The sequence below is a fragment of the Ornithorhynchus anatinus genome, chromosome 16 (genome assembly GCF_004115215.2).
Source record: "Ornithorhynchus anatinus isolate Pmale09 chromosome 16, mOrnAna1.pri.v4, whole genome shotgun sequence".
Lineage (NCBI taxonomy): Eukaryota > Metazoa > Chordata > Mammalia > Monotremata > Ornithorhynchidae > Ornithorhynchus > Ornithorhynchus anatinus.
The window spans coordinates 2038620-2064128 of record NC_041743.1 but is presented as its reverse complement, the minus strand read 5'-3'; the positions used below and the strand labels follow the sequence as shown (position 1 = coordinate 2064128).

General features: G+C 55.3%; 1 protein-coding gene across 2 annotated transcripts; it reads left to right on the top strand.

The window, feature by feature from the left end:
* Positions 1–189: 189 nt before the first annotated feature.
* Positions 190–24996, top strand: CASQ2 (calsequestrin 2). Of its 2 annotated transcripts, none has more exons than XM_029081423.2 (11): positions 190–644; positions 6142–6226; positions 7703–7803; positions 8604–8715; positions 10341–10414; positions 11054–11184; positions 12149–12194; positions 15408–15462; positions 21494–21594; positions 22503–22577; positions 24356–24996. In XM_029081423.2, the coding sequence occupies exons 1-11, from the start codon at positions 405–407 to the stop codon at positions 24551–24553; spliced, it is 1218 nt and encodes a 405-aa protein (XP_028937256.1). In that variant the 5' UTR covers positions 190–404; the 3' UTR covers positions 24554–24996. The 2 variants fall into 2 exon arrangements, with proteins under 2 accessions (XP_028937256.1, XP_028937257.1); XM_029081424.1 differs by lacking the exon at positions 190–644 and adding an exon at positions 2770–2867.
* Positions 24997–25509: the final 513 nt, after the last annotated feature.

The window sequence follows — 25509 nt, the reverse complement described above, 5'->3', positions numbered from 1 at the left end:
CCTCTCGGTGTCTCTCTCCTGCTCCATCTCTTGTCTCTGTGCGTGGGTCTCTCTCTCTCCCTCAGTTGATGGAGCGGCCCTGCTAATCCCACAATAGCGCCCTATCTGTCTTTTCTCTTCGTTGCCTGGTCTATTTTTAGCACGAAACAACTGCCTCCTAAAATTGGACTTCCTCAGGCCCTGGGAGCGGGGCCGAGCTATGTAAGCTATCTGGGACCGGGTCTCCCGCTCGTCCCACCCGGGGCTGAGCTTCCTCGCGAGGGGTCCGCGCGTACGTCCACACAGACGTGCACGTGGGTGCCTAGGTGCGCGCGTCCACACGTGTCCGGCCGGCCTTGCCCGGGGCCGGTACCTTCGCGCCTCCCCGGGACGCCGGGACGGGGGCGGCCGATGACCGGGGCCCGATGAGGGGGTCCGGGCTGCTGTTCGCGGGGCTCCTCCTGCTCCACGTGGGCAGGCCGGGGGCCGCGGAGGGTCTCAGCTTCCCCGCCTACGACGGCCGGGACCGGGTGGCCAGCCTGGGCGACAAGAACTTCAAGCAGGCGGCCAAGAAGTTCCAGCTGCTCGGCCTGTTCTACCACGAGCCCGTGGCCACGGACAAGGTCTCCCAGAAGCAGTTCCAGATGCAGGAGATGGTGTTGGAGGTCAGCGGGGGGTCGGAGGGGGGGCCGGAGGGGAGATGGGGGGGGTCCGGAGGGGACGGAGTCCAAACTGATTAACTTGTATCTACCCCGGCGCTTAGGAAAAACGACGTTGCCCAGTGGCCGGATCCCAGGCCCCGGAGTCGAAAGGACCTAGGTTCTAATCCCGGCTCCGCCACTTGTCCGCTGCGTGACCTTGAGCGAGTCACTTCCCTTGCTGGGCCTCGGTTCCCTCATCTGTAAAACAGGGATGAAGACGGTGAGCCCCACGTGGGACAGGAACTGTAGCCAACCTGATTTGCTTGTATCTACCCCAGTGCTTAGAACAACGTCTGGCGTATAGTAAGCGCTTAACAAATGTCGTTATTACTACTAAGAGTGCTTGGCACAGAGTAAGCGCTTAATGATAATAAGGATGATGGTATTTGTTAAGCGCTTGGTATGTGCCAACCACTGCTCTAAGCACTGGGGGAGATGCAAGGTAATGAGGTTGTCCTATGGGGGCTCACAGTCTAAATCTCCATTTTACAGATGAGGGAACTGAGGCCCAGAGAGGTTAGGTGACTTGCCCATAGTCACCCAGCTGACAAGTGGCGGAGCCGGGATTAGAACCCAAGACCCCCGATTCCCAACCCTGTGCTCTTTCCAGGGAGTCATGCTGCTTAACAAGTACCATAATCGTCATTATAGGAGAGAGGTGCTCAATCAGTCCATTAAAGGTATTTATTGAGCGCTTACTACGTGCAGAGCTCTTGGGAAAGGACGATACAACAGATTCGGCGGACGTGTTCCCTGCCCCGGAAGAGCTTAGCAACCAGGGGTGGGCAGACATTAGTAAAAATAAGTAATTTAGAAGATAGAAATTAAAGATATGGATAGAAGTGCTGTGGGGTTGAGGGTGGAGCGAATCTCAAATCCCCGAAGGTCAGAGATGACCCAGAAGGGAGAGGGAGCCGGGGCAAAGCGGGATTTTTTGGAGCACTCTGAGGAGTGGGACAATATTTATTTCTTTGATTTATGGTATCTGTTAAGCACTCACTATGTGTCAAACACTGTTCTGAGCCCTGGGATAGGTACCGGTTAAGTAGTTCCTCAACACAGTTCCTGTCCCGAGTGGGGCTCGCAGTCTCAGTAGGAGGGAGGACAGCTCTTCCCCTTTTTCAGTTGAGGAAACTGAGGCACAGAGGAGTGACGTGATTTGCTCAAGGTCGCACGAGCAAGCAATTGGCGGAACCGGGATTAGAACCCAGGTCCTTCTGACTCCCAGGCTCGGGCTCTCTCCACAAGGCCACGCTGCTTCTCTGTGAAGTGTGTGAAGAAAGGGGACGCGGGGGGCAAATGGAGGTGTGATTGTGGGGAGGGCGTGTGTGTGTCCGTCCGTTCCGGGTGGAAAGCTTTCCCATTCCAGCCTGAAGTGCCCACTTCTGTCCAGTGAGGGTGGGGGTGGGTGGGGAGGCCGGGTCAGGATGAGGGGTGGGATCGTGGCTCAGTGGCAAGAGCCCGGGCTTGGGAGTCAGAGGTCATGGGTTCGACTCCCCGATCTGCCACTTGTCAGCTGTGTGACTGCGGGCAAGTCACTTCACTTCTCTGTGCTCCAGTCCTTCATCTGTAAAATGAGGATGAAGACTGTGAGCCTCGCATAGGACAACCTGATGACCCTGTATCTTCCCCAGCGCTTAGAACAGTGCTCTGCACATAGTAAGCGCTTAACAAAACCAACATTATTATTATTATTATTATCTGGCGGGCCCCTCTGGATGACCGCTGCTTCAGCCCACCCTCAGGATTCTCCGTGCGGAAGGCCGACTCCCCGCGCCCCCTGGGCTAGCCGGGGCCGGCCCGTCCGGCCCCTGGAAGCCCAGACTGGGGGCCCAGGTAGCCTCGGTGGGCCTCCTGGCCTCTCCTCCGCCCCTTCGCCGAAGATGACCGGCCCGGACCCGTGGATGCCGACGGAGGGAGAACGGGGGGGGGGGGAGGCTGTCCCAGTAAAAAGTTCATTAACGAGCGCCCGTTAAGAGCTTGGACTTCAATTGGGAACAGATGCTGAGGTCAGTTCCTATTTTATCCGGGAGCCGGGCCGGCCGGCCCCGCCCGGGCACTGGGCCAGCCTCGAGGTAGCCGGCGTTCGAACTGGTGTGGCTGGCGGGACTGGAGGGAGCCGGAGGGGGCCAGCGGACCAGGGTTGGCGTTAGCCAAATGGGGACTACCGTGTTGGAGAAGGAAGTGGTAGGAGTCTGTTGTTGGGGCTCTAATAATAATGGGGGTATTTGTTAATAATGATAATTGTGGTATTGGTTAAGTGCTTACTATATGTCTGGGGTAAGTACAGGCTAATCGGGTCGGACCCAGCCCCTGTCCCTCATGGGGCTCCCGGTCTTCATCCCCATTTTACAGGTGAGGGAACTGAGGCACGGAGAAGTGAAGCGACTTGCCCAAGGGCTCCCAGCAGACTCTAATTTCAGAATATGAGAAATATGCTGAAGCGTGTTTCTTATCCGTAGCTGTACCATGCTATCCTCGCTCATACCGTATCGTATCGTGCCATAGCAGTGTGGCCGGGTGGAAAGAGCCCGGGCCTGGAAGTCGGGAAACCTGGGTTCTAATCCCGGCTCCGTCACTTGCCTGCTGTATCACCTCGGGTAGGTCATTCGACTTCTCTGGGCCTCAGTTCCCTCATCTGCAGAAATGGGGTTTCAGTGCCCGTTCTCCCTCCTACTTGGACCGCGAGCCCCACGAAGGACCCGATTATCTTACGTCTACCCCAGCGTTTAGTACGGTGTTTGGCACCTAGGAAGCGCTTAGTAAATACCACAATTATTTTGTTGTTATTATTATTATCATACCATAGCAACACGGCCCAGTGGCTAGAGCCCGGGCCCGGGAGTCAGAAGGACCTGGGTTCTAATCCCCGCTCCCCCACTTGTCTGCTGTGTGACTTTAGGCAAATCACCTAATTTCTCTGTGCCTCAGTTCCCTCATCTGTAAAATGGGGATTAAGACCGTGAGCCCCGACCCGATTTACTTGAATCTACTCCGGCACTTAGAACAGTGCTTGAAACAGAGCGGGTGCTTAAGAGATACGGTGTCCGACCTGATTTGCTCGTATCCACTCCGGCGCTTAGTACGGTGGCCGGCGCGCAATAAGCGCTTAACGAATATCATGATCGTGATTTTTTTTACGATTATCATCACACCGCCCCAGACCAGAAGCTACAAGGCCATCTAAGATGCAGGACGCTTACCGACCTTATGAGGAGGTCAGCTCTCCTCCGGAGCTTCACGGGCACGAATAATCTGGAGGGACAGGGAGGCGTAGGGCCAAATGATATCTCCGTGTTGGAATTCCCGGTGGCCTCTCGCGTCGGATATTAAACCAAAGGTCTAAGCCGTCACCGATACGTCTCTCTCGAAACCCCAAACGCCGTTGGCTACGAGGTCGGTCACCGCAATGAAAGCACACCACGGGTAATAATAATAATGATGATGGCATTTGTTAAGCGCTTACTATGTGCAAAGCCCTGTTCTAAGCGCTGGGGTAGTACAAGGTAATTAGGGTGTCCCACGTAGGGCTCACAGACTTTATCTCCATTTTAAAGATGAGGGAACTGAGGTCCAGAGAAGTGAAGTGACTTGCCCAAAGTCACCCAGCTGACAAGTGACGGAGTCAGGATTAGAACCCATGACCTCTGACTTCCAAACCCGGGCTCTTTCCACTAAACCATGGGTAGAAGCGGCGTGACCTCGTGGATAGAGCCCGGGCCTGGGAGTCAGAAGGACCGGGGTTCTAATCGCGGCCGCGCCACTCGTCTGCCGCGTGTGACCTTGGGTAAGTCATTTAACAAGACTCTGAGCCCCATGGGGGACGGGGACTGTTTCCCACAGGATTAGCTTGTTTCTGCCTCCCCTAGCGAGCGGCGTGGCTCGGTGGAAAGGGCCGGGGCTTGGGAGTCAGAAGTCATGGGTTCTGATCCCGACTACGCCGCTTGTCAGCTGTGTGACTTTGGGCAAGTCACTTCACTTCCCTGGGCCTCAGTTCCCTCATCTGAAAAATGGGGATTAAGACTGTGAGCCTCACGTGGGACAACCTGATCACCTTGTATCCCCCAGTGCTTAGAATAGTGCTTGGCACAAAGTAAGCGCTTAACAAGTACCATCATTATTACAGTGCCTGACACTTAACAAATACCAGGAAAAAACTCAGAGGAGGGTTAGGGAGAGGGTTAAGAATTTTCAGTGAGGGGAAGATTATATTCAATCATAAGGTCCTCTGAGGGCAGAGAACGTCTTCTTTTCTGTTGTGCCTTCCCACAAGGACTAGGTTTAGTGCTCTGTAAGCACCTTGAGGTCGCTACCTCTGTTGTCCTCTCCCAAGCGCTCAGTACAGCGCTCTGCACCCAGTAGAGTGTAAATTCCCGCTTTCTAACTGGGCCTACTCTTCCAAAAGCATCGCTCACAGTAGGTGTTCAGCGCAGTGCTCGCCCACACATAGGCGCTCAGTGCCCGGGAGCGGAGGGGCTGGAAGGTGACGGGACCCCCAGAGACGGAGCTGGGGGGTTATGGCGGCGAGGGGGGATTGTTGGGCGCGAGAGCCCGCCGGACCGTAAAACCAGCCCGTGAGAGCAATGTGGAACGTCGGTGACCTTCGCTCCTACCCGGAATCCTTCAGATCTGGTCTCTGGAGGCCCTCTTGCCGTGGATGCCAATCCCCCGGCCTCCCGGGGGTCTGGCCGGAAGCCAAGCGTTGCAGCGATTAGAAAAGAAAGAACGAGGCGCTCCTGGGTGACGGGCCCCTCTAGAAATCTGCCCTCGCTTTCTCCTCCCGGGATTAGGTGCCGAGCTATGTTTAGCTGGGACGTGGGCACGGACGGTTCTAATAATAATAATAATGGTGCCAACTTTCGGGCGCTTACGGTGGGCCGGGCCCCGGGGTAAATACAAGGTTGGACACGGTCCTCGTCCCACGTGGGGCTCACAGTCTCCATCCCCATTTTACAGTAGAGGGAACTGAGGCACGGAGAATAATAATCGTAATGATTGTGGCATTTCCGTCACCGGGCAAGGACGGTCTCTATCTGTTGCCGAATTGTACACTCCAAGCGCTCAGTCCAGTGCTCTGCACATAGTAAGCGCTCGATAAATACTAACGAATGAATATTTGTTAAGCGCTTACTACGTGCCGGGCACTGGACTAAGCCCTGGGGTGGAGACCAGCAAATTGGGTTGAACCCATTCCCTGTCCCACGTGGGGCTCACAGTCTCAATCCCCATTTTCCAGATGAGATCACTGAGGCACGGAGACTTGCCCGAGGTCACCCAGCAGACAAGTGGCAGAGGTGGGATTAGAACCCAGGTCCTTCTGACCGCCCCCCAGGCCCGCGCCCTAGCCACAAGGCCATGCTCCTTCTCCTTAGCGGCCCGTTTCACGGAAATCGGCCCAGCGGATCCCTCTGACTGTGGAGAGAGGAGATTTCTGGCTCCTTTCACACGTTTTTCCTTCCAGCTCGTGGCCCAGGTCCTGGAACACAAAGATATCGGCTTCGGCATGGTGGATGCCAAGAAAGATGCCAAGCTGGCCAAAAAACTGGGTAAGAACCCCAAGGTCACTGGATACTGGGATGGCTGGAAAAGACGCCGGAGGTTAAGGGGGTCGGGGAAGCGCTTACCTTTTGCCAAGCCCTGTGCTAAACCCTGGGGCAGATACAAGAGAATCGATCAATAGGGCAATCGGTCATCTCTTTGATCGATCAATCGGCGGGATTGACTGAGCGCTTACTGAGTGCAGGGCGCTGTCCTGAGGGCTTGTAAGCTGGTTATGGGCAGGGAGTGTGTCTACGGATTCTGTTATCCAGGTATTCATTTATTCACTCACTCATATTTATCGTGTGCAGAGCACTGTACTAAACGCTTGGGAGAGCACCATACAACAATAAACGGACACATTCCCTGCCCACAACGAGCTTACGGTCTGGGGGGCGGATAGGCAGACATTAATATAAATAAATAAATGCATTATTTATTAGTACATTAATAATTGAGTCACAATATTAACTTATAATTGATGTTATAACAATCGAATCTTCATGATAATTGGTGTGTTACAGTATTACTCGATTTGCAATTAATAGTTAATTCATGTTATTATAATTATTCATAAAAAGTAATAATAGCTATTTATTTTTACTTAAGCCCTGACTAAGCACAGGGCATCGTACTAAGCCCAGATGGTACTCTCCCAAGCGCTTAGTACAGTGCTCTGCACCTAAGTGCTCAATAAATACCACTGATTGATCGATTGGGAAAGTACAGCACAATAGGGTTGGTAGATCTGATCCCGGCCCTCAAGAGCTTACGATAGAGTCAGTGAGATGGACGTTAAATTCATTCATTCATTCAATCGTATGTATTGAGCGCTTACTATGTGCAGAGCACTGTACTAAGCGCTTGGAAAGTACGATTCAGCAACAGATAGAGACCGTCCCTGCCCAACGACGGGCTCCCAGTCTAAATGAGGGAGACAGACAACAAAACAGAACAAAACAGAGCCAGTCCCTGGTCCACATTAAAGCTCCAGGTCTAAGAAGGTGAGAGACAAGATCCCTGCTCTCCCTCCCTCTTGGACTTGGAGCCCCATTTTGTAGAGGAGGACACTGAGGCCCAGAGAGGGTGAGGGGGTACACCCAAGGTAATGATAATAATAATCAGGGTACTTGTTAAGCGCTTATTCTGTACCGAGCACCGTTCAAAGAGCTCGGGTAGATGCAAGTTAAGCGAGTTGGACCCAGTCCCTGTCCCACGTAGGGCTCACACTCTTCATCCCCGTTTTCCCGACGAGGTCACTGAGGCCCGGAGAAACGAAGCGACTTGCCCTACGACACGTGGCGAAGGCGGGATTAGAACCCACCTCCCTCGGAGTCCCAGGCCCGGGTCCTAGCCACTAAGCCACGCTGAGCGGGGCAGGGACGGGGCCGGGGGTGGGGGGTAGAAATCGGATCTTCCGTCTCGCAGGTGGGGGGGGGGGTCTCCCCGTTAGGCAGCACTGCCTCTCTCTTATGTTCTCCCAGGCTTGGACGAAGAAGGCAGCCTCTACGTGCTCAAGGGGGATCGCACCATCGAGTTCGACGGAGAATTCGCCGCCGACGTCCTGGTGGAATTTCTGCTGGATGTGAGCATGCCCTTCGGGCCAGTGCCTAGACGATGGTATTTGTTGAGCGCTTACTGTGTGCCAGGCACTGTGCTAAGCTCTGGGGGTATCTGGGGCTCCCTAAGGCCCTCCAGGGGTGGGGGCTGCTGACGGGCCCCCATTTTGTTTTTACCTTAAGCGCTTACTATGTGCCGGGCACTGTTCTATGCGCTGGAGGTAGATGCCCAATCAGGTTGGACAGAGCCCCTCTCTCACGTATCTGTGGTATTTGTTAAGCGCTTACTATGTGCCAAGCACTCTTCTGCTTGGTCACGGCCCCGTCTCGCGTAATAACTGTGGCGTTTGTGCCGAGCACTGTTCTAAGCGCTGAGGTTGGCTACGAGCGAATCGGGTTGGACTCAGTCCCCGTCCTCCATGGGACTCACAAGCTTAATCCTCATTTGAGGGAATGGAGGCACAGAGAAGTGAAGTGACTTACCAAAGGTCGCTCAGCGGATCACACGGCAGACGCACGGCGGAGCCGGGATTAGAACCCAGCTCCTTCTGCCTCCCAGGCCCCGTGCTCTATCCACTAGGCCGCACGGCTCCTCACAGTCACGCTTCTCACCTAGGGCTCACGGTCTCGATCCCCATTTAGCAGATGAGGTCACCGAGGCGCATGAGAAGCGAAGTGACTTGCCCAGGGTCACCCAGCAGGCCTGACACCCAGGCCTGGGCTCTAACCACGGGGCCACGCCGCCGCTCTCTGCGAAGAGCTGTGACCCTGAGAGGGAGCGGAGCGGGGGGCCGGGGCCTGGGTGACTTTGTTTTTTGCCCGGCAGCTGCTGGAAGACTCGGTGGAGATCATCACCAGCAAGCTGGAGTTGCAGGCCTTCCACCGCCTTGACGACTATATCAGACTCATCGGCTTCTTCAAGAGCGAAGACTCCGAATGTATGTTAATAATAATAATCATGTCGGTATTTGTTAAGCGCTCACTTTGTGCCGAGCACTGTTCTAAGCGCTGGGTAGATACAAGGTGATCAGATTGTCCCACGTGGGGTTCACAGTCTTCAATCCCCATTTTCCAGATGAGGGAACTGAGGCTCAGAAAAGTGAAGTGACTCGCCCAAAGTCACACAGCTGATAAGGGGCAGAGCCGGGATTAGAACCCACGACCTCTGACTCCCGAGCCCGGGCCCTTGCCACTGAGCCGCGCACCGCGGGCTGGGGGTGCTGGAGGTCTGGGGGGGCCGGGGTGAGGCGGAGGGGACGGGGGGGGGGGCCTGGAGAGGAGATATAAGGGGTAAATAAAGGGGGAGAGGCCGAGAAGAAGGTGGAGGGAGACCGGCAAAGACTTAGAGAGGGTTCATTATTGCTCTATTGGACTTTCCCAAGCACTCAGTACAGTGCTCTGCACACAGTAAGCGCTCACTAAATACGATCGAATTGAATGAAGCTCTGCACACAGTAAGCGCTTAATAGGGACGAATGAATTCAATAGTATTTATTCTTTTATCTGATCGTATTTATGGAGCACTCGCTGTATGGAGAGCCCTGCGCTAAGTGCTTGGCGGAGTACAACACGACAATTTACTGTACTGTACTAAGCGCTTGGGTGAGGACAGTGGAAACATACAGACACATTCCACAATGAGCTCACAGTCTAGTGGGGGAGACGGACATTAAGAGAAATAAATAAATTAGAGATGTAGACCTAAGTGGTGCGGGGCTGGGAGAAGAAAGGGAGCGAGTCAGGGCAAAGCGGAAGGGAGCGGGAGGAGAGGAGAGGAGGGCGCAGTCGGGGAAGGCCTCTTGGAGGAGATGGGCCTTCAATAAGGCTTTGAAGCTGGGGGAGAGTCGTCTGTTGGATACGAGGAGGGAGGGCATTCAGGGAGAGAGACAGAGGGCTAGAGAAAAAGACGGGAGAAAGCCAGGAATGGCAGAGACTCCATTTCTCCCAGGCCACAGCTGTGGCTGAGGGACCTGGGGTCGAGTGGGTCTTTGCGTTCGACGTTTTCGTCCGTCTGCCCTCTCCCCTCCCCTATTTGACCCTCCTGGGGTCCCGGGCTCCCCCGGCTCTGTCCGATCAGCCCCTCCTTTTCCCGGATGACCTTCTCGCTGTCCCACCGTCTCGTCCGTCTCGCCGCCGACCTCTCGCCCACGTCCCGCCTCTGGCCTGCAACGCCCTTCCTCCTCGTATCCGACAGATGACTACTTTTTGAAGGCCCACCTCCTCCAAGGACCCTTCCCCGACTGAGCCCTCCTTTCCTCTTCTCCCTTCTGTGTCGCCCTGACTCGCTCCCTTTATTCCTCTCCCCACCGAGCCCCACGCCACTTACGTCCAGATCTCTCATTCATTTATTTCTCTTCCTGTCCGTCTCCCCCCTCTAGACTGTCAGCTCCTTGTGGGCAGGGAATGTGACCGTTCTATTATTCTACTGTCCCAAGTGCTTAGTACTAATAATGATGTCATCTGTTAAGGGTTTACTCTGTGCCAGGTGCTTAGTACAGTGCTCTGCACACAGTAAGTGCTCAATAAATACGACTGAACGAACGAACGTGTCTTGTCCCCTCAGACTACAAGGCCTTCCAAGAAGCAGCTGAGCATTTCCAGCCTTATATCAAATTCTTTGCTACATTCGACAAGGGGGTGAGTCCCAGACTCCGCCGTCGGGGACCCCCCAGCCCCCTCAGCCGTCTGCACACTCCCTCCATCCCCTCACCGGACCCTCAGCGCTCGCTGGGAATCAATCTATTAATCCATATCATTTATTACTAATAATGATGATGGTATTTGTTAAGGACCTACTATGTGCCAAGCACTGTTCTAAGTGCTGGGGATACAAGGTACTCAGTTTGTCCCACATAATAATAATGACAGTATTTGTTAAGCGCTTACTATGTGCCAAGCACAGTTCTAAGCGCTGGGGTAGATACAAGCAACTCAGGTTGTCCATAATAATAATAATGATGGTATTTGCTAAGTGCTTACTATGTGCCGAGCACTGTTCTAAGCGCTGGGGTAGATACAAGGTAATCGGGTTGTCCCACTTGGGGCTTACAGTCTTCATCCCCATTTTACAGATGAGGGAACTGAGGCACAGCAAAGTGAAGAGATAGGAATGAACTTAGGAATTGAATGAATTTAGGAATGTATTTAGGAAGGAATGAAGAAATACCATTTAAAAAAAAGAAAAGGAAGGAGGCAGGTAGAAGCCCCTTCCCCAGCGGCCGGGCAGGGCCTGCCCCGGACACGATGTCCGTAGGAACGTCTCCCCCGTGGCCACAGGTCGCCAAGAAGCTCGGCCTGAAACTGAACCAGGTGGACTTCTATGAGCCGTTCATGGAGGAGCCCGTCCCCATCCCCGAGAAGCCGTACACGGAGGAGGAGCTGGTGGACTTCGTCAAGCAGCACCGCCGGTACTGGGGGGCGGAGGTCATGGGGGTTCCCGAAGCACGTGGCCGAGTGGATAGAGCCTGGAAGTCAGAAGGGCATGGGTTCTAATCCCGCCTCTGCTGGGGGACCTCGGGCAAGTCGCTTCTCTGGGCCTCAGATCCCTCATCTGGAAAGTGGGGATTGAGACTGTGAGCCCCATGGGGGACAGGGACCGGGTCCAACCCCTTTCGCTCATATAAGAATAATAATAATAATGTTGGTATTTGTTAAGTGCCTACTATGTGCCGAGCACTGTTCTAAGCCCTGGGGTAAAAATAATAATAATAATAATGTTGGTATTTGTTAAGCGCTTACTATGTGCCGAGCACTGTTTTAGGCCCTGGGGGAGATACAAGGTAATCGGGGTGTCCCACGTGGGGCTCACAGTCTTCAGCCCCATTTTACAGATGAGGGACCTGAGGCCCAGAGAAGTGACTTGCCCAAGGTCACACAGCTGACAGGTGGCGGAGCCGGGATTAGAACCCACGACTTCTGACTCCCAAGCCCGTGCCCTTTCTACTAACACCCCAGCGCTTAGTATAGTATGTGCTTAACAAATAGTACAGTTATGGTTATTATGATTATTATTAATATTAATAAAACAGAGAGGCTCTCCACAAGGCTGACTGCCCCGCAGGCTGATTCCCAACCCTTCCCAGTTGGGTTGGGGGTGGTATTTGGGTGCTCCGATCTGCTTGATCTTCTAGACTGTCAGCTCGTCGTGGGCAGGGAATGGGTCTGTTTATTGTTTATTATCCTCTCCCGAGCACTTAGTACAGTGTTCTGCACCCGGTAAGCGCTCAGTAAATACGCTTGGATGAATGAACGCTCGGTGGTTGAACCTTAGCTGGGAAAAATGGGAAAATTGGCTTCTCCCCCCACCCCTAGAGATGCTGCTGGGACCACTGGGGTAGCTCAGACTCATGCCAGCTGTCTCCTCCTTTCTAGAGCCACCCTGCGTAAGCTGCGTCCCAAGGATATGTTCGAGACCTGGGTAAGTCCAGGGTGGGGTAAGTCCAGGGTGGGGCGGGGGGCTTCTTCCACCGCGGGGCATCGGGAGGGCGGCCTTGGAGGTGGGAAGAGTCGATCCCGGGAGGCCCAGGGAGTCTAGTCGTTCTGTTCGGTGGCCGGGGGGTGCGCCGAGGGTGGTTTGGGCGAGGCCTCGGAGTAATTAGTGATGATGGTATTTAGTAAACCCTAACTCTGGGCCCGGTGCCGTGCCGAGCACTGGAACCGATAATAATCGAGGTTGACTCAGGCCCTGCCCCAACCTGGGAGGGGAAGCGGGGATTTTAGGAAACTGGAGGCCCAGAGAAGTTAAAGGTCTTGATTACTGCTTCAGCCCCCTCGCCGGCCTCCTTATCTCCCGGCTCTCCCCCCTCCGGTTCTTACTTCGCTCTGCTGCCCGGATCATTTTGCTAAAAATAAAAATAAAATCAGTTGCATTTATTGAGCACTTACTGTGCGCCGGGCACTCTACTAAGCGTTCGGGAGAGTACGATGTAACATTCAACCCATGTTTTCCCATTCCTCTTCAAACACCTCCAGTGGTGGCCCGTCCGCCTCGAAGAGTAGCTCCTCACCTGCGGCTTTAATGCCCTCAAATCCCCTCTCCCCCTTGCAGCGGGGCTCAGTGGAAAAAGCCCGGGCTCGGGAGTCAGAAGTCATGGGTTCGAATCCCCGCTCGGCCGCTTGTCGGCTGTGTGACTGTGGGCGAGTCACTTCACTTCTCTGGGCCTCAGTTCCCTCATCTGTCAAATGGGGATGGAGACTGTGAGCCTCACGTGGGGCAATCTGATTACCCTGTGTCTACCCCGGTGCTTAGAACAGTGCTCTGCACATAGTAAGCGCTTAACAAATGCCAATATTATTATTATTATTACCTCCCCTCGCTGCTGTCCTACTCCAACCCAGCCCGCTCACTTCACTCCTCTAACGCCAACCCACTCACTGACCTCCATCTCGTCTCTCTCCCCGCCAACCCTTGCTCACGTCCCCCTTGCTCTGGCCTGGAACGCCCTCCCCCTACCTATCTGACAGACCACCCCTCTCCCCGCCTTTAAAACTTTACTGAAGACACGCGTCCTCCGCGAGACCTTCTCTGCTCCCTCTCCCTTCTGCATCACCCATGCATTTGAGACCCTCGATATTCACCCCACCCTCAGCCCCAAAGCACCTACGTACTCGCCCCTCCTTTTCCCTCCCCTCAGCATGGTGCTCATTTGTATACATTTTTATTACCTTATTTATTTTATGACCTTATTTATTTTGTTAGTGAGGTGCACATCCCCTTGATTCTATTTATTGCGATTAAGTTGTCTTGTTTTGGTCCGTCTGTCTCCCCCGATTAGACTGTGAGCCCGTCGATGGGCAGGGATCGTCTCTATCTGTTGTCGAATTCCAAGCGCTTAGTACGGCGCTCTGCACATAGTAAGCGCTCAATAAATACTATTGAATGAATGAATGATTTTCATGGCCATCTCCCCCTCTAGACTGTACTCTCCTTGTGGGCAGGGAATGTGTTTATTGTAATGTCGCACTCTCCCAAGTACTTAGTACAGTGCTCTGCCCACGGTAAGCGCTCATTAAGTACCATTGATTAGCCGATTGATTACGCAGCCCTGTGCCCTGTCCACTGGGCCTCACTGCCTTTCCAGAGGAAGGGGAAATATGGAGTCGGCAGAGGAGCCAAAACTTCAAACCGGAGAGACTCCGGTGAAGGAACGTGTTTAGACTTCTGCTTGCTCTGGCCAACCCTCCCCCTTACGTGCCCTCACACATATTCTTGCATGGATTCATCCACCCCACACACGCATTCATACTCGCCATACATAAACCCACACAAGCGCACGCGTGCGCTCACCACCCCATCCCACCCCCAGCACGGCCTCTGATCGAAGCAGAGCCGAATCCGACGGCCCAAAACCTTCCCATTTAACCCCCGGAAGGGGCCTGGGCCTGGTTGGGGTGGGGGGGGGGGGGAGGCCGGTCTCCGCTGCCGTTTGAAAGGACGTTTTCCATTTAATCTCTTAGCATTTTGGGTGCTTTTGTCCTGCCTGAACTCCGAGGGGAAAAAAAATTAGCATTTAGATAGGATTGCTTCTATTGGAAGCAATCGAGTCGGAAACGGGGATCGGGAAAGGTGAAGAACACGGAGTTTTCCGTAGGGAAATTCCAGCGAGGCCGGAGCAGGGGGCTCAACATAGACGGCGGCCTGCGTTCGGATTCGATCCCCAGGGCCTTCTGCGTGCCCAACCTCCAGGACCCCCTAGCCTTCTGCGGCTCCCGCCCTCCTCCCCATCCAACAGTAGCCCAGTCCGCCTCCGTGGGACCTTCCGCGGGGTCCGGACCCTGAACCCGGACCCCTGCCCGCTGTGCCCAGTGCCGGGATCCAGGCGTGGGGGCGGACAGAACGGCCACCCGCGCCCAGAGGTATTCCCAGGTTGCATTACAGCCGCTGCTTGCATGAACGTGGCGCCTGAGACGGGGCCACAGCGACTTCTCCCTCGGTGCCGGGCGGAAGCCACCTCTCCCGAGTTTGTACTCGCCCAACTGCTCAGTATACTGCTCTGCGCGCAGAAAGCGCTCGGTAAATAGGACTGAATAAATGAATGAATCCAGAGAGGGGCCTACTGGATAGGGCAAGGGCCGGGGAGTCAGAAGGACCTGGATTCTAATTCACTTGTCTGCTCTGTGACCTTGAGTCACTTCACTCTCTTGTCCTCAGTTCCCTCATCTGTAAAATGGGGATTAAGATTTGGAGTCCCATGTGGGACGGGGACTGGGTCCAACTCGATTACCTTGTGTCCGCCCCAGTGCTCAGTGCAGTGCCTGGCACATAGTAAGCGCTTACCCAATACCCCACGTTATTATTATCATCATCTGGGGCAAGTCACTTATTATTATCTCTGGGCTCGGGTTTCCAGAGCTGTAACGTGGGGCGAGGAGGGATCGTAAGCTCGCTGTGGGCGGGGAATGTGGCCGCTGATTGTTGTATCGTCCTCTCCCAAGCGCTTAGTACGGTGCCGTGCACACGGTAAGTGCTCAGTAAATACAACAAGGAAAGAACGAATGACTCGACTCTCTCAGAACGGGGGTTTCCACTGGGCAGGGCGAGATGGCAGGGGACGGGGTTTGTGTGGAACGTTCTTCTGGGAGCACTGGGGAGGACTGGTACTAACGCCGCCCCTGGCTCTCGCGTCTGCAGGAGGACGATATAGACGGGACCCACATCGTGGCCTTTGCTGAGAAGGATGACCCCGGTAAGCACCTCTCCCTGCCCGCCCCCCTACTACAGTCCCCTGATTTCCTCTCCCTCCCCTTTCCCGGGGCTGTGACTAACTCCGGGTGCTGAGGTTGGGGTCCCGGGCAGCCCCTCCGCCCTGCCAGGCCCGTGCCTGGGAGGAACTAAAGTCATTATGGCCTAGTGCGCAACAATAATAATCCTGATAAAAATGGTATCTGTTAAGCGCTTACTATGTGCCAGGCCCCGTACTGAGCGCTGGGGAGGGTACAAGCAAATGGGGTTAGGCGCAGTCACCGTTCCCATCTGGAGCTCGCGGTCTCAATCCCCATTTTCCAGATGAGGGAACTGAGGCACCGAGAAGTGACCTGGCCAAAGTCACACAACTGGCAAGTGGCGGCGCGGGATTAGAACCCACGACCTCCGACTCCCAAGCCCTTGCTCTCTCCACTAAGCCACCCCGCGTCTCTTGAGTGCAGGCTGGGTGCAGAGCACTGTACTGAGCTCTTGGGAGTGTACACTACGACAAGCCCAGGGCTCTGCAGATCCTGAGCGCTCAGTTGATACGACGATCGATTGATTGACTGGGACGTGGCCTGCGTCCAATCCGATTGCTTCGAACCCAGGCCAGAAGGAGAATTATTGAGAGCGGGGCCGCTCGGGAGCCCGGGCGTCTCGGCCCTGTGACCTTCTCGCTCGGCAACTAGAAATCCCGTCCGACCAGCCGGGCCGCTCCACCCCCATCCCGCTGGCAAATCCCCAAGATCCCGGGGCCCCGAAGGAGGAGCAGGAGGGGGACGAGGAGGAGCTCATGATGGGCAAGGAACGAGTCTGCCACCTCTTGTGTACTCTCCCAAGCACTTGTACAGTGCTCTGCGCCTAGTAGGTGCTCAGTAAACACCTCTGATTGACCGACGGAGGAGGAGTTGGTTATGAGCAGAGAACGCGTCTTCCGCCTCTGTTGCATTGTCCTCTCCCAAGCGCTTAGTACGGTGCTCCGCGCACAGTAAGCGCTCAATAAATACCATTGATTGAGTGAGGAGCAGGAGGAGTTCATTATGAACAGAGAACTTGTCTGCTTGTACTCTCCCAAGCGCTTAGTACAGTTGCTCTGCTCATAGTAGGTGCTCAGTAAACACCTCCGATTGACCGACGGAGGAGTTGGTTATGAGCAGAGAACGCGTCTTGCGCCTCTGTTGCATTGTCCTCTCCCAAGCGCTTAGTACAGTGCTCCGCGCACAGTAAGCGCTCAATAAATACCATTGATTGAGGAGCAGGAGGAGTTCATTATGAAGAGAACTTGTCTGCTTGTACTCTCCCAAGCGCTTAGTACAGTGCTCTGCGCATAGTAAGCGCAGCGTGCACGCAGCTTAGAGAAGCAGCGTGGCTCAGTGGAAAGAGCCCGGGCCTGGGAGTCAGAGGTCATGGGTTCGAATCCCGGCTCGGCCACTTGTCAGCTGTGTGACTGTGGGCAAGTCACTTCACTTCTCTGGGCCTCAGTGACCTCATCTGTAAAATGGGGATGAAGACCGTGAGCCTCATGTGGGACAACCTGATTCCCCTGTATCTACCCCAGCGCTTAGAACAGTGCTCTGCACATAGTAAGCGCTTAACAAATACTAACATTATTAAACACCATTGATTGATTGAGGAGGAGTTCATTATGAGCGGAGGACTTGTCTGTCAACTCTGTGGTCTTGTACTCTCCCAAACGCTTAGTACAGTGCTTTGCACACAGTAAGTGCTCAGTAATTGATTGAGGAGGAGGAGGCGCTCATTATGAGCAGAGCACTTGTCTGCTTGTACTCTCCAAAGCGCTTAGTACAGTGCTCTGCGCATAGTAAGCCCTCAATAAACACCATTGATTGATTGAGGAGGAGTTCATTATGAGCAGAGGATTTGTCTGTCAACTCTGTGGTCCTGTACTCTCCCAAGCGCTTAGTACAGTGCTTTGCACACTGTAAGTGCTCCATAATGATTATTAACATTATTAATAATTGATTGAGAAGGAGGAGGCGCTCATTATGAGCAGAGAACCTGTCTGCCGACTCGGTCGTCTAGTCCTGTCCCGAGCGCAGTGCTTTGCACACAGTAAGAGCTCAATAATTGATTTAAAATAAATGTTGGTATTTGTTAAGCACTTACTAGGGGCCGAGCACCGTTCTAAGCGCTGGGGAGGATACAAGGTGATCAGGCGGTCCCACGTGGGGCTCACAGTCCTCATCCCCATTTTACAGATGAGGGAACTGAGGCCCAGAGAAGTGAAGTGACTTGCCCAAGGTTACACAGCTGACAAGTGGCGGAGCTGGGATTCGAACCCATGACCTCTGACTCCCAAGCCCCATGCTCTTTCCACTGAGCCGCGCTGCTTCTCTGATTTAGGAAGAGGAGGAGGAGCTCATTATGAGCAGGGAACTCGTCCGCCGACTCTGTTGTCCTGTCCTCTCCCAAGCGCTTAGTACAGCGCCTCAGCACGCCCACTGTGGGCAGGGATTGGCTCTCTTTATTGCTGTAATAACAGTAATAATAATCATGATGGTGGTATTTGTTAAGCGCTTACTTTGTGCCAAGCACTGTTCAAAGAGCTTTGATACAAAGTAATGAGGCTGTATTGCACTTTCCAAGCGCCCAGTCCGGTGCTCCGCACAGAGCAAGCGTTCAATAAATACGATTGAATGAAAGAGTAGTAAGTTCTCAATAAATACCACTTATTGATTGATTGATTGAGAGATGGATGTAGGAGGCGGAGCTGGGTAGCGCGGCGTGGCTTAGTGACAAGAGCCCGGGTTTAGGAGTCGGAGGTCATGGGTTCTAATCCCGACTCTGCCGCTTGTCAGCTGTGTGGCCATGGGCAAGCCCCTTGACTTCTCTGGGCCTCAGTGGCCTCATCTGGAAAATGGGGATGAAGATTGGGAGCCCTACTTGGGACCACCCCATGACCTTGTACCTTCCCCAGCGCTTAGGACAGTGGTCGGCACACAGTAGTACGAGAAGCAGCGTGGCTCAGTGGAAAGAGCCCTGGCTGGGGAGTCAGAGGTCATGGGTTCGAATCCCGGCTCTGCCGCTTGTCAGCTGTGTGACTGTGGGCGAGTCACTTCACTTCTCTGGGCCTCCGTGACCTCATCTGTAAAATGGGGATTAACTTGAGCCTCACGTGGGACAACCCCAGCACTTAGAACAGTGCTCTGCACATGGTAAGCGCTTAACAAATACCAACATTATTATTATTATTATTATTACCCCAGCACTTAGAACAGTGCTCTGCACATAGTAAGTGCTTAACCAATACCAACTTCACTGCTCTGGGCCTCAGTGACTTCATCTGCAAAATGGGGATGAAGACTGTGAGCCTCACGTGGGAAAACCTGATGACCCTGTACCTCCCCTAGCGCTTAGAACAGTGCTCAGCACATAGTAAGCGCTTAACAAATACCAACATCATTAGTATGAGCGCAGGGGGAGGCTGGCCGGGCAAGGAATGCGCCCCCGGCCTGGGGGCGGGGCGTGTAGTGGGCGTGGCTTATGATGGGCGGGACGTATGGGGGCGTGACATGTGCGTCACCCAGGCAACGCGGCCACGCCCCCTCACGTGCCCCCGCGTGCCCGTGGGCGTCACCTAGGCAACGTGGCCACGCCCCCTCACGTGCCCCCCGCGCACCCCTGGGCGTCACCTAGGCAACGTGGCCACGCCCCTCACGAGCCCCGCGTAGCCATGGAGACGCTCTGCTTACTATGGGCTGCCGCGCGGGGGCCGCGGTGATAGGCCGAGCGGGCCGCGTGACGTCACGCGGTGGGCGGGGCCATGCCGAGGACCCGCCCATTCGAGGGTGGGGGGCGGGGAGAGAGGGAATCTTCCACGCGCCACTTAGGAAGCCTCGTCACTTTGGTTTATTACGGCCTTTGTTAAGCGCTTACTACGTTCCAGGCACTGTACTGAGCGCTCATCGTCGTCGTCATCGCCTCTCTGGTTTATTACGGCCTTTGTTAAGCGCTTACTACGTTCCAGGCACTGTCCTGAGCGCTCATCGTCGTCGACATCATCAAAATAATGATGGCATTTGTTAGGCGCTTACAGCGTGGCTCAGTGGAACGAGCCGGGCATGGGAGTCAGAGGTCATGGGTTCGAATCCCGGTTCTGCCACTTAGCTGGGTGACTGTGGGCGAGTCACTTCACTTCTCTGGGCCTCGGTCCCCTCATCTGCAAAATGGGGATGAAGACCGGGAGCCTCACGTGGGCCAACCCGATGACCCTGCCTCTCCCCCGGCGCTTAGAACAGTGCTCTGCACATAGTAAGCGCTTAACAAATACCAACATTCTTCTTCTTCTTCTCTGGGCCTCAGTCTCCTCATCTGCAAAATGGGGATGAAGACCGGGAGCCTCACGTGGGCCAACCCGATGACCCTGCCTCTCCCCCGGCGCTTAGAACAGTGCTCTGCACATAGTAAGCGCTTAACAAATACCAACGTTATTATTATTATTAGACTGAGCCGGGCGACTAGGCCTCCGGAAGCTGGGAATAACGGTCCCCACCAACAGGATGGGATCCTGCAGGGATGAGGGACAGATAAACACACGATGGGACCAGAATGGCAGAGCCAAGTGCAGCAGAAAAAGTTCCGGAGGTCCTAGGGTTCCCCAGGTCGAGTTTTAGGAAAACTGTGGCGTGCTGTTGTTTACGATGAACCTGGACCTGGGGTGACTTAGTGGGAAAATGGGGCGCAGAAGTCGAGGATCAATCCTACTCTGCCCTGGCCGGGCCCTTGCTAGAGTCCGGAATAATAATGATGGCGTTTGTTAAGCGCTTACTGTGTGCCAAGCACTGTTCTAAGCGCTGGGGTAGGTACAAGGTAATCAGGTTGTCCCACATGGGCTCACGGTCTTCTCAAAGTACCTTAAATACCGATATTAATTCATCCATCCGTTCATTCAGTCGTATTTATCGAGTGCTTACTGTGTGCAGGGCCCCGTACTAAGCGCTTGGGAGAGTAATAATAATGTTGGTATCTGTTAAGCGCATCCTAGGTGCAGAGCGCTGTTCTAAGCGCTGGGGGAGATACGGGGTCATCAGGTGGTCCCACGTGAGGCTCACAGTTAATCCCCATTTTCCAGATGAGGGAACTGAGGCCCAGAGAAGTGAAGTGACTCGCCCACGGTCACCCAGCTGCCAAGTGGCAGAGCCGGGAGTCGAACCCATGACCTCGGACTCCGAAGCCCGGGCTCTTTCCACTGAGCCACGCTGCTTCTCAATGGAATGGGTCAAGGTACCTTAAATACCAATACGAATTCATTCATCCGTTCATTCAGCCGTATTTATCGAGTGCTTACTGTGTGCAGAGCACCGTACTGAGCGCTTGGGAGAGTAAGATACATACAGACTTAAGAGTGTGAGCCCCGTGTGGGACAGGGACCGGGTCCAGTCTGATTGACTTGAATCTCCCCCAGCACTTAGAAGGTACATAGTAAGCGCTTAACAAGTACCATCATTATTAGTAGTATTACACGGGCATGGGCCATGTCCCAATCGATTATATGTACGGTGACTGGAGGCAGGAGGCTGGACCTGATGATTTTTCAAAGGTTTTTCCCTATTTTGGGGCAGCAGCTGCTCCCCACCACCCTGTTTGGGAACCTTATTTTAAGGCCCATCTCCTCCAAGAGGCCTTCCCTGCTTAAACCCCATCTTTCCTCTTTTCCCATCCCTTCTGCATCGTCCTGACTCGCTCCCTTTGCTCTTCCCCTCTCCCAGCCCCACCCCACTTAGGTCCCTATCGGTCATTTATTGATTTCTCTTCACGTCTGTCTCCCCCTCTCGACACTGTCAGCTGGCTGTGGGCAGGGAACGTGTCTGTTTATTGTCGTATTATCCTCTCCCAAGAGCTCAGTGCAGTGTTCTGCGCACGGTAAGCGCTCAATAGATGCGATTGGATGAGTGAAGGAACGATGCAGGGGACGGGGGACATCAGTCGGGGGCATCGGTCGCACGGCCCGCCCTTCCCCCCCGGCACTGCGGGCACCGGCCTCTGACCGGCCCTACCTCACGCCGTTCCAGATGGCTTTGAGTTCCTGGAGATCCTGAAGCAGGTCGCCAGGGACAACACGGACAATCCCGACCTGAGCATCGTGTGGATCGACCCAGATGACTTCCCTCTGGTGAGGAGCCGCCGGGAAGGGGCCTGGGGTCCCAGGACTCACGTGGGGCCCGGATGTGGCCGCCGGCGAGAGTCGGGGGGTGGGATGGTCCCTGCTGGCCTCACTGGGAGAGAGTCGGGGACGGAGAGGCAGGGGTGGCGGATGACCAGGCTGGGTCACTGGGGGACAGTCAAGGATGGAGAGGGGAAAATCGGGGGTATTGGGAGGTCTGTTTTGGGTCGCCGGAGAGCGTCAGAGGGGAGAGTCAGGCGTGTTGGATGATCTGTAATAATAATAATAATAATAATGTTGGTATCTGTTAAGCGCTTCCTATGTGCCGAGCACTGTTCTAAGCGCTGGGGTAGATGCAGGGTCATCGGGTCGTCCCACGTGAGGCTCACAGTTAATCCCCATTTGACAGATGAGATGACTGAGGCCCAGAGAAGCGAAGTGACTCGCCCACAGTCACACAGCCGACAAGTGGCAGAGCCGGGAGTCGAACCCCTGACCTCTGACTCCCCAGCCCGGGCTCTTTCCACTGAGCCGCGCTGCTTCCCTGTACTGGGTCACTGAGGGAGAGTCAGGAATGGAGAGGGAAGTCGGGGTGCTGGATGGCGAGTGTTGGATCTCTGGGGGGAGTCGGGGTTTTTGGTCCATGGTGGGTCACTTGGCCGACCAGGGACAGAGTCCCGGGCTGGCGAAACCATGGGGCTGCTGACCCGGCGGGCCCGGCCTGATGGTCCCGGGTTTCCGAGGTGAAAAACCACCGTTCTCCACCCCACCCGGGACGTCTCCGCCTTCGGCACCGCAAACCTCCCTTGCCCCTTCCCTCCGTGCGGGCGGAAGCCCTGGTGGCATTCCCGGGGTGCCCCCCGAGGGGTCGGGGGCGTCCGCGGACCCTCCTCCGAGAGTGACCCCTGTCTCTGCAGCTGATCGCCTACTGGGAGAAGACGTTTAAGATCGACCTGTTCAAGCCCCAGATTGGCGTGGTGAACGTGACCGACGTAAGTAGTAATTAATGATGAGAATTGTCAAGCGCTTGCTCTGGGCTGGGGTGGTTACAAGTTGATGAGGTTGGACACGGTCCCCGTCCCTCATGGGGCTCACGGTCTTCATCCCCATTTTACAGATGAGGTAAACTGAGGCCCAGAGAAGTGAAGTGTCTTGCCCGAGGTCAAACAGCAGATGTGTGGCGGAGCCGGGATTAGAGCCCAATAATGATAATGATAATGTTGGTATTTGTTAAGCGCTTACTATGTGCAGAGCACTGTTCTAAGCGTTGGGGGAGATACAGGGTCATCGGGTTGTCCCAGGTGGGGCTCACGGTCTTAATCCCCATTTGACAGAGGAGGTAACCGAGGCCCAGAGAAGTGAAGCGACTCGCCCACAGTCACCCAGCTGACAAGGGGCAGAGCGGGGATTCGACCCCATGACCTCTGACTCCCAAGCCCGGGCTCTTTCCACTGAGCCACGCTGCTTCCCAAATGCCAATTCCCTGGCTGGACCGGATCCCCTTCCTTGGGGGGGGGGGGTCCCAGGTGGAGGCAACCTGGGAGACCCCTGAGAGACAGGCAGAGAGGAAGGGAGGGGAAGCAGCAGGCTGGGGATCAGAAGGCTGTGGGTTCTAATCCCCGCTCCGCCACTTGTCCGCTGGGTGACCCTGGGCAAGTCGCTTCACTTCTCTGGGCCTCAGCTCCCTCATCTGTAAAACGGGGATTAAGACCGTGAGCCCCACGTGGGACAGGGACTGTGTCCGACCCGATTCGCTTGTATCCACCCCTGGGCTTAGTACAGTGCCCGGCCCATAATAAGCGCTTAACAAATACGACGAATCTATTTGTATTCCCGACCGGTGCTACTCCGTGGGAGTTTGGAGTGAGGTCAGGCTCTCGTCCAGGGAGATAGAGGAGGGCCCAAAGGGGTCAAACCTCTGCCCCCCCCCCCGGACCTCAAGGGATGGATTTTTAGAGATCTACCTGACCTGCCCCGATTTCCATCCCCACCCTTCTTTTAAAAAATAAAGTTTAAGCCTAGAATTTTCATTTTTCTCTCTTTAAATAGCAGTGTGACCCTTGCCACCCTCAACTGCCCCCCGACCCTCACATAGACTATTTCAGAACAAGAGTCTGGGGGCACTTTTTTCTTTGGGGTCTCCCAAGAGCGGGTGGTCAGGACCTTTTTATGGTATCTGTTCAACGCTTACTACGTGCCACGAACTCTACTAAGCGCTGCTGTAGATACAAGATAATCAGGTCGGGCACCGTCCGGTATCCCACAGGGGGCTCACAGTCTTCATCCCCATTTTACAGATGAGGGAACCGAGGCACCGATAAATGAAGTGACTTGCCCACTGTCACAGAGCAGATAAGTGGCAGAGCCGGGATTAGAACCCAGGTCCTTCTGACTCTGTGGCCCGGGCTCCATCCACTAGGCCGCGTTGCTTCCTTTAAAATATCTCTCCAGGTCAGGTCACTGGGCCTCAGTTTCCCCTCCCCGCACCGGACCCACCCATTCTGGAGCCCAAGGGGTTATGGGGGGCAGCTCCAAGAGGCTCCAGTGCGGGATGTGGAGGGCAGATGGACGGGGTCGTGGACTTGGGGGGGTAAGACACCAGCCGGTGGACTTGGGGGGCAAGACCCCAGCGTAGGGGGTGGGCACAGGAGGAGGGGCAGGGGCCCGACGGACCGGGCCCGGGCTGACCGGGCCAGCCGGCCTCGCCCCCTGGGCCCGGCCTCCGCCTCCCTCCCCGACACGCCCCGGCGATTCCCCGCGCCCTCCGCAGGCCGACAGCGTCTGGATGGACATCCGGGACGACGACGACCTGCCCACGGCCCAGGAGCTCGAGGACTGGATCGAAGACGTGCTCTCCGGGAAGATCAACACCGAGGACGACGACGACGACGAGGAGGAGGACGACGAAGACGATGACGACTCCGAGGAGGAGGAGGAGGAGGAGGAGGACGACGACGACGACGACTAGACCCGACCCCCCGTTTCTCCTTGGGGACCCCGGGTCGCGCTCACCCACCGGGCGGAGGGGCCCGTCTTCAAGTAGAAAGTGTCAAGACCCTCTCGCGACGGGTACCCCTTTCCCCGGAAACGTCGGTCAGGACCCCTGGCCGTCGGGCCGGGCCCCGGGGGGTGCCGGGAGTTCTAAACTCCCCTTGCCTAGGGTGGGGGGGCTCCCATCTCTGGCGATGAGGCAACCCCGCCCCCTCTGTCACCACATCCGCCCCTGCCACCGTGGCTAAAACCGTCCCCTCGCACGTCGCTTGTCCGAGTTCCCGCCCGTCTCTCCCTCTAGACCCTAAGCTCGTGGTAGGCAGAGAACGCATCTGCTAACTCTATCGTACGGTCCTCTCCCAAGTGCTCAGTACAGTGCTCTGCCCATCGTAAGCGCCCCAATAAACACCGTTGATCGATGGAATTGTCCGCCATCCCGGCCGGGGCCATCACCAGCCCTGGGGCTGTGGGGGGTTGGGGAGCTGAAGAAGCCGGGGCGACTCAGGAGATGGAGGGAGACCGTTGTCCGGGAGACGGTAACCGAAGCCAGACGGGAAGCGGGATGGCAGAGTGGATAGAGCCCGGGCCTGGGAGACAGAAGGTCGTGGGTTCTAATCCCGGCTCCGCCACGTGTCTGCCGGGTGACCTTGGACAAGTCACTTCACTTCTCTGGGCCTCAGTTCCCTCATCCGTCAAAAATGGGGATTAAGAGCGTGAGCCCAATGTGGGACAGGGACTCTGTCCCACCTGAGTGACTTGTACTATCCCAGCGCTTAGGACAGCGTGTGACACACGGTAAGCGCTTAACAGGTACTAAAATTATTATTAGTATTCCCCGCTCACGAGGAGCTCACCTTCTGAGGGCGGGGACCGACAAAAACGTCATCAAAACTGGTAGCGGGAGCAGACTGCCCGGAGCGGGTGGGATTTCGG

Bases quoted from the DNA above. Each gene is read 5' to 3' on its own strand.
- CASQ2 (XM_029081423.2), top strand. From the start codon at position 405: ATGAGGGGGTCCGGGCTGCTGTTCGCGGGGCTCCTCCTGCTCCACGTG. The intron at 8,716-10,340 runs GTATGTTAATAA...TTGTCCCCTCAG, and splicing joins CAAGAGCGAAGACTCCGAAT to ACTACAAGGCCTTCCAAGAA. The intron at 22,578-24,355 runs GTAAGTAGTAAT...CGCCCTCCGCAG, and splicing joins GCGTGGTGAACGTGACCGAC to GCCGACAGCGTCTGGATGGA.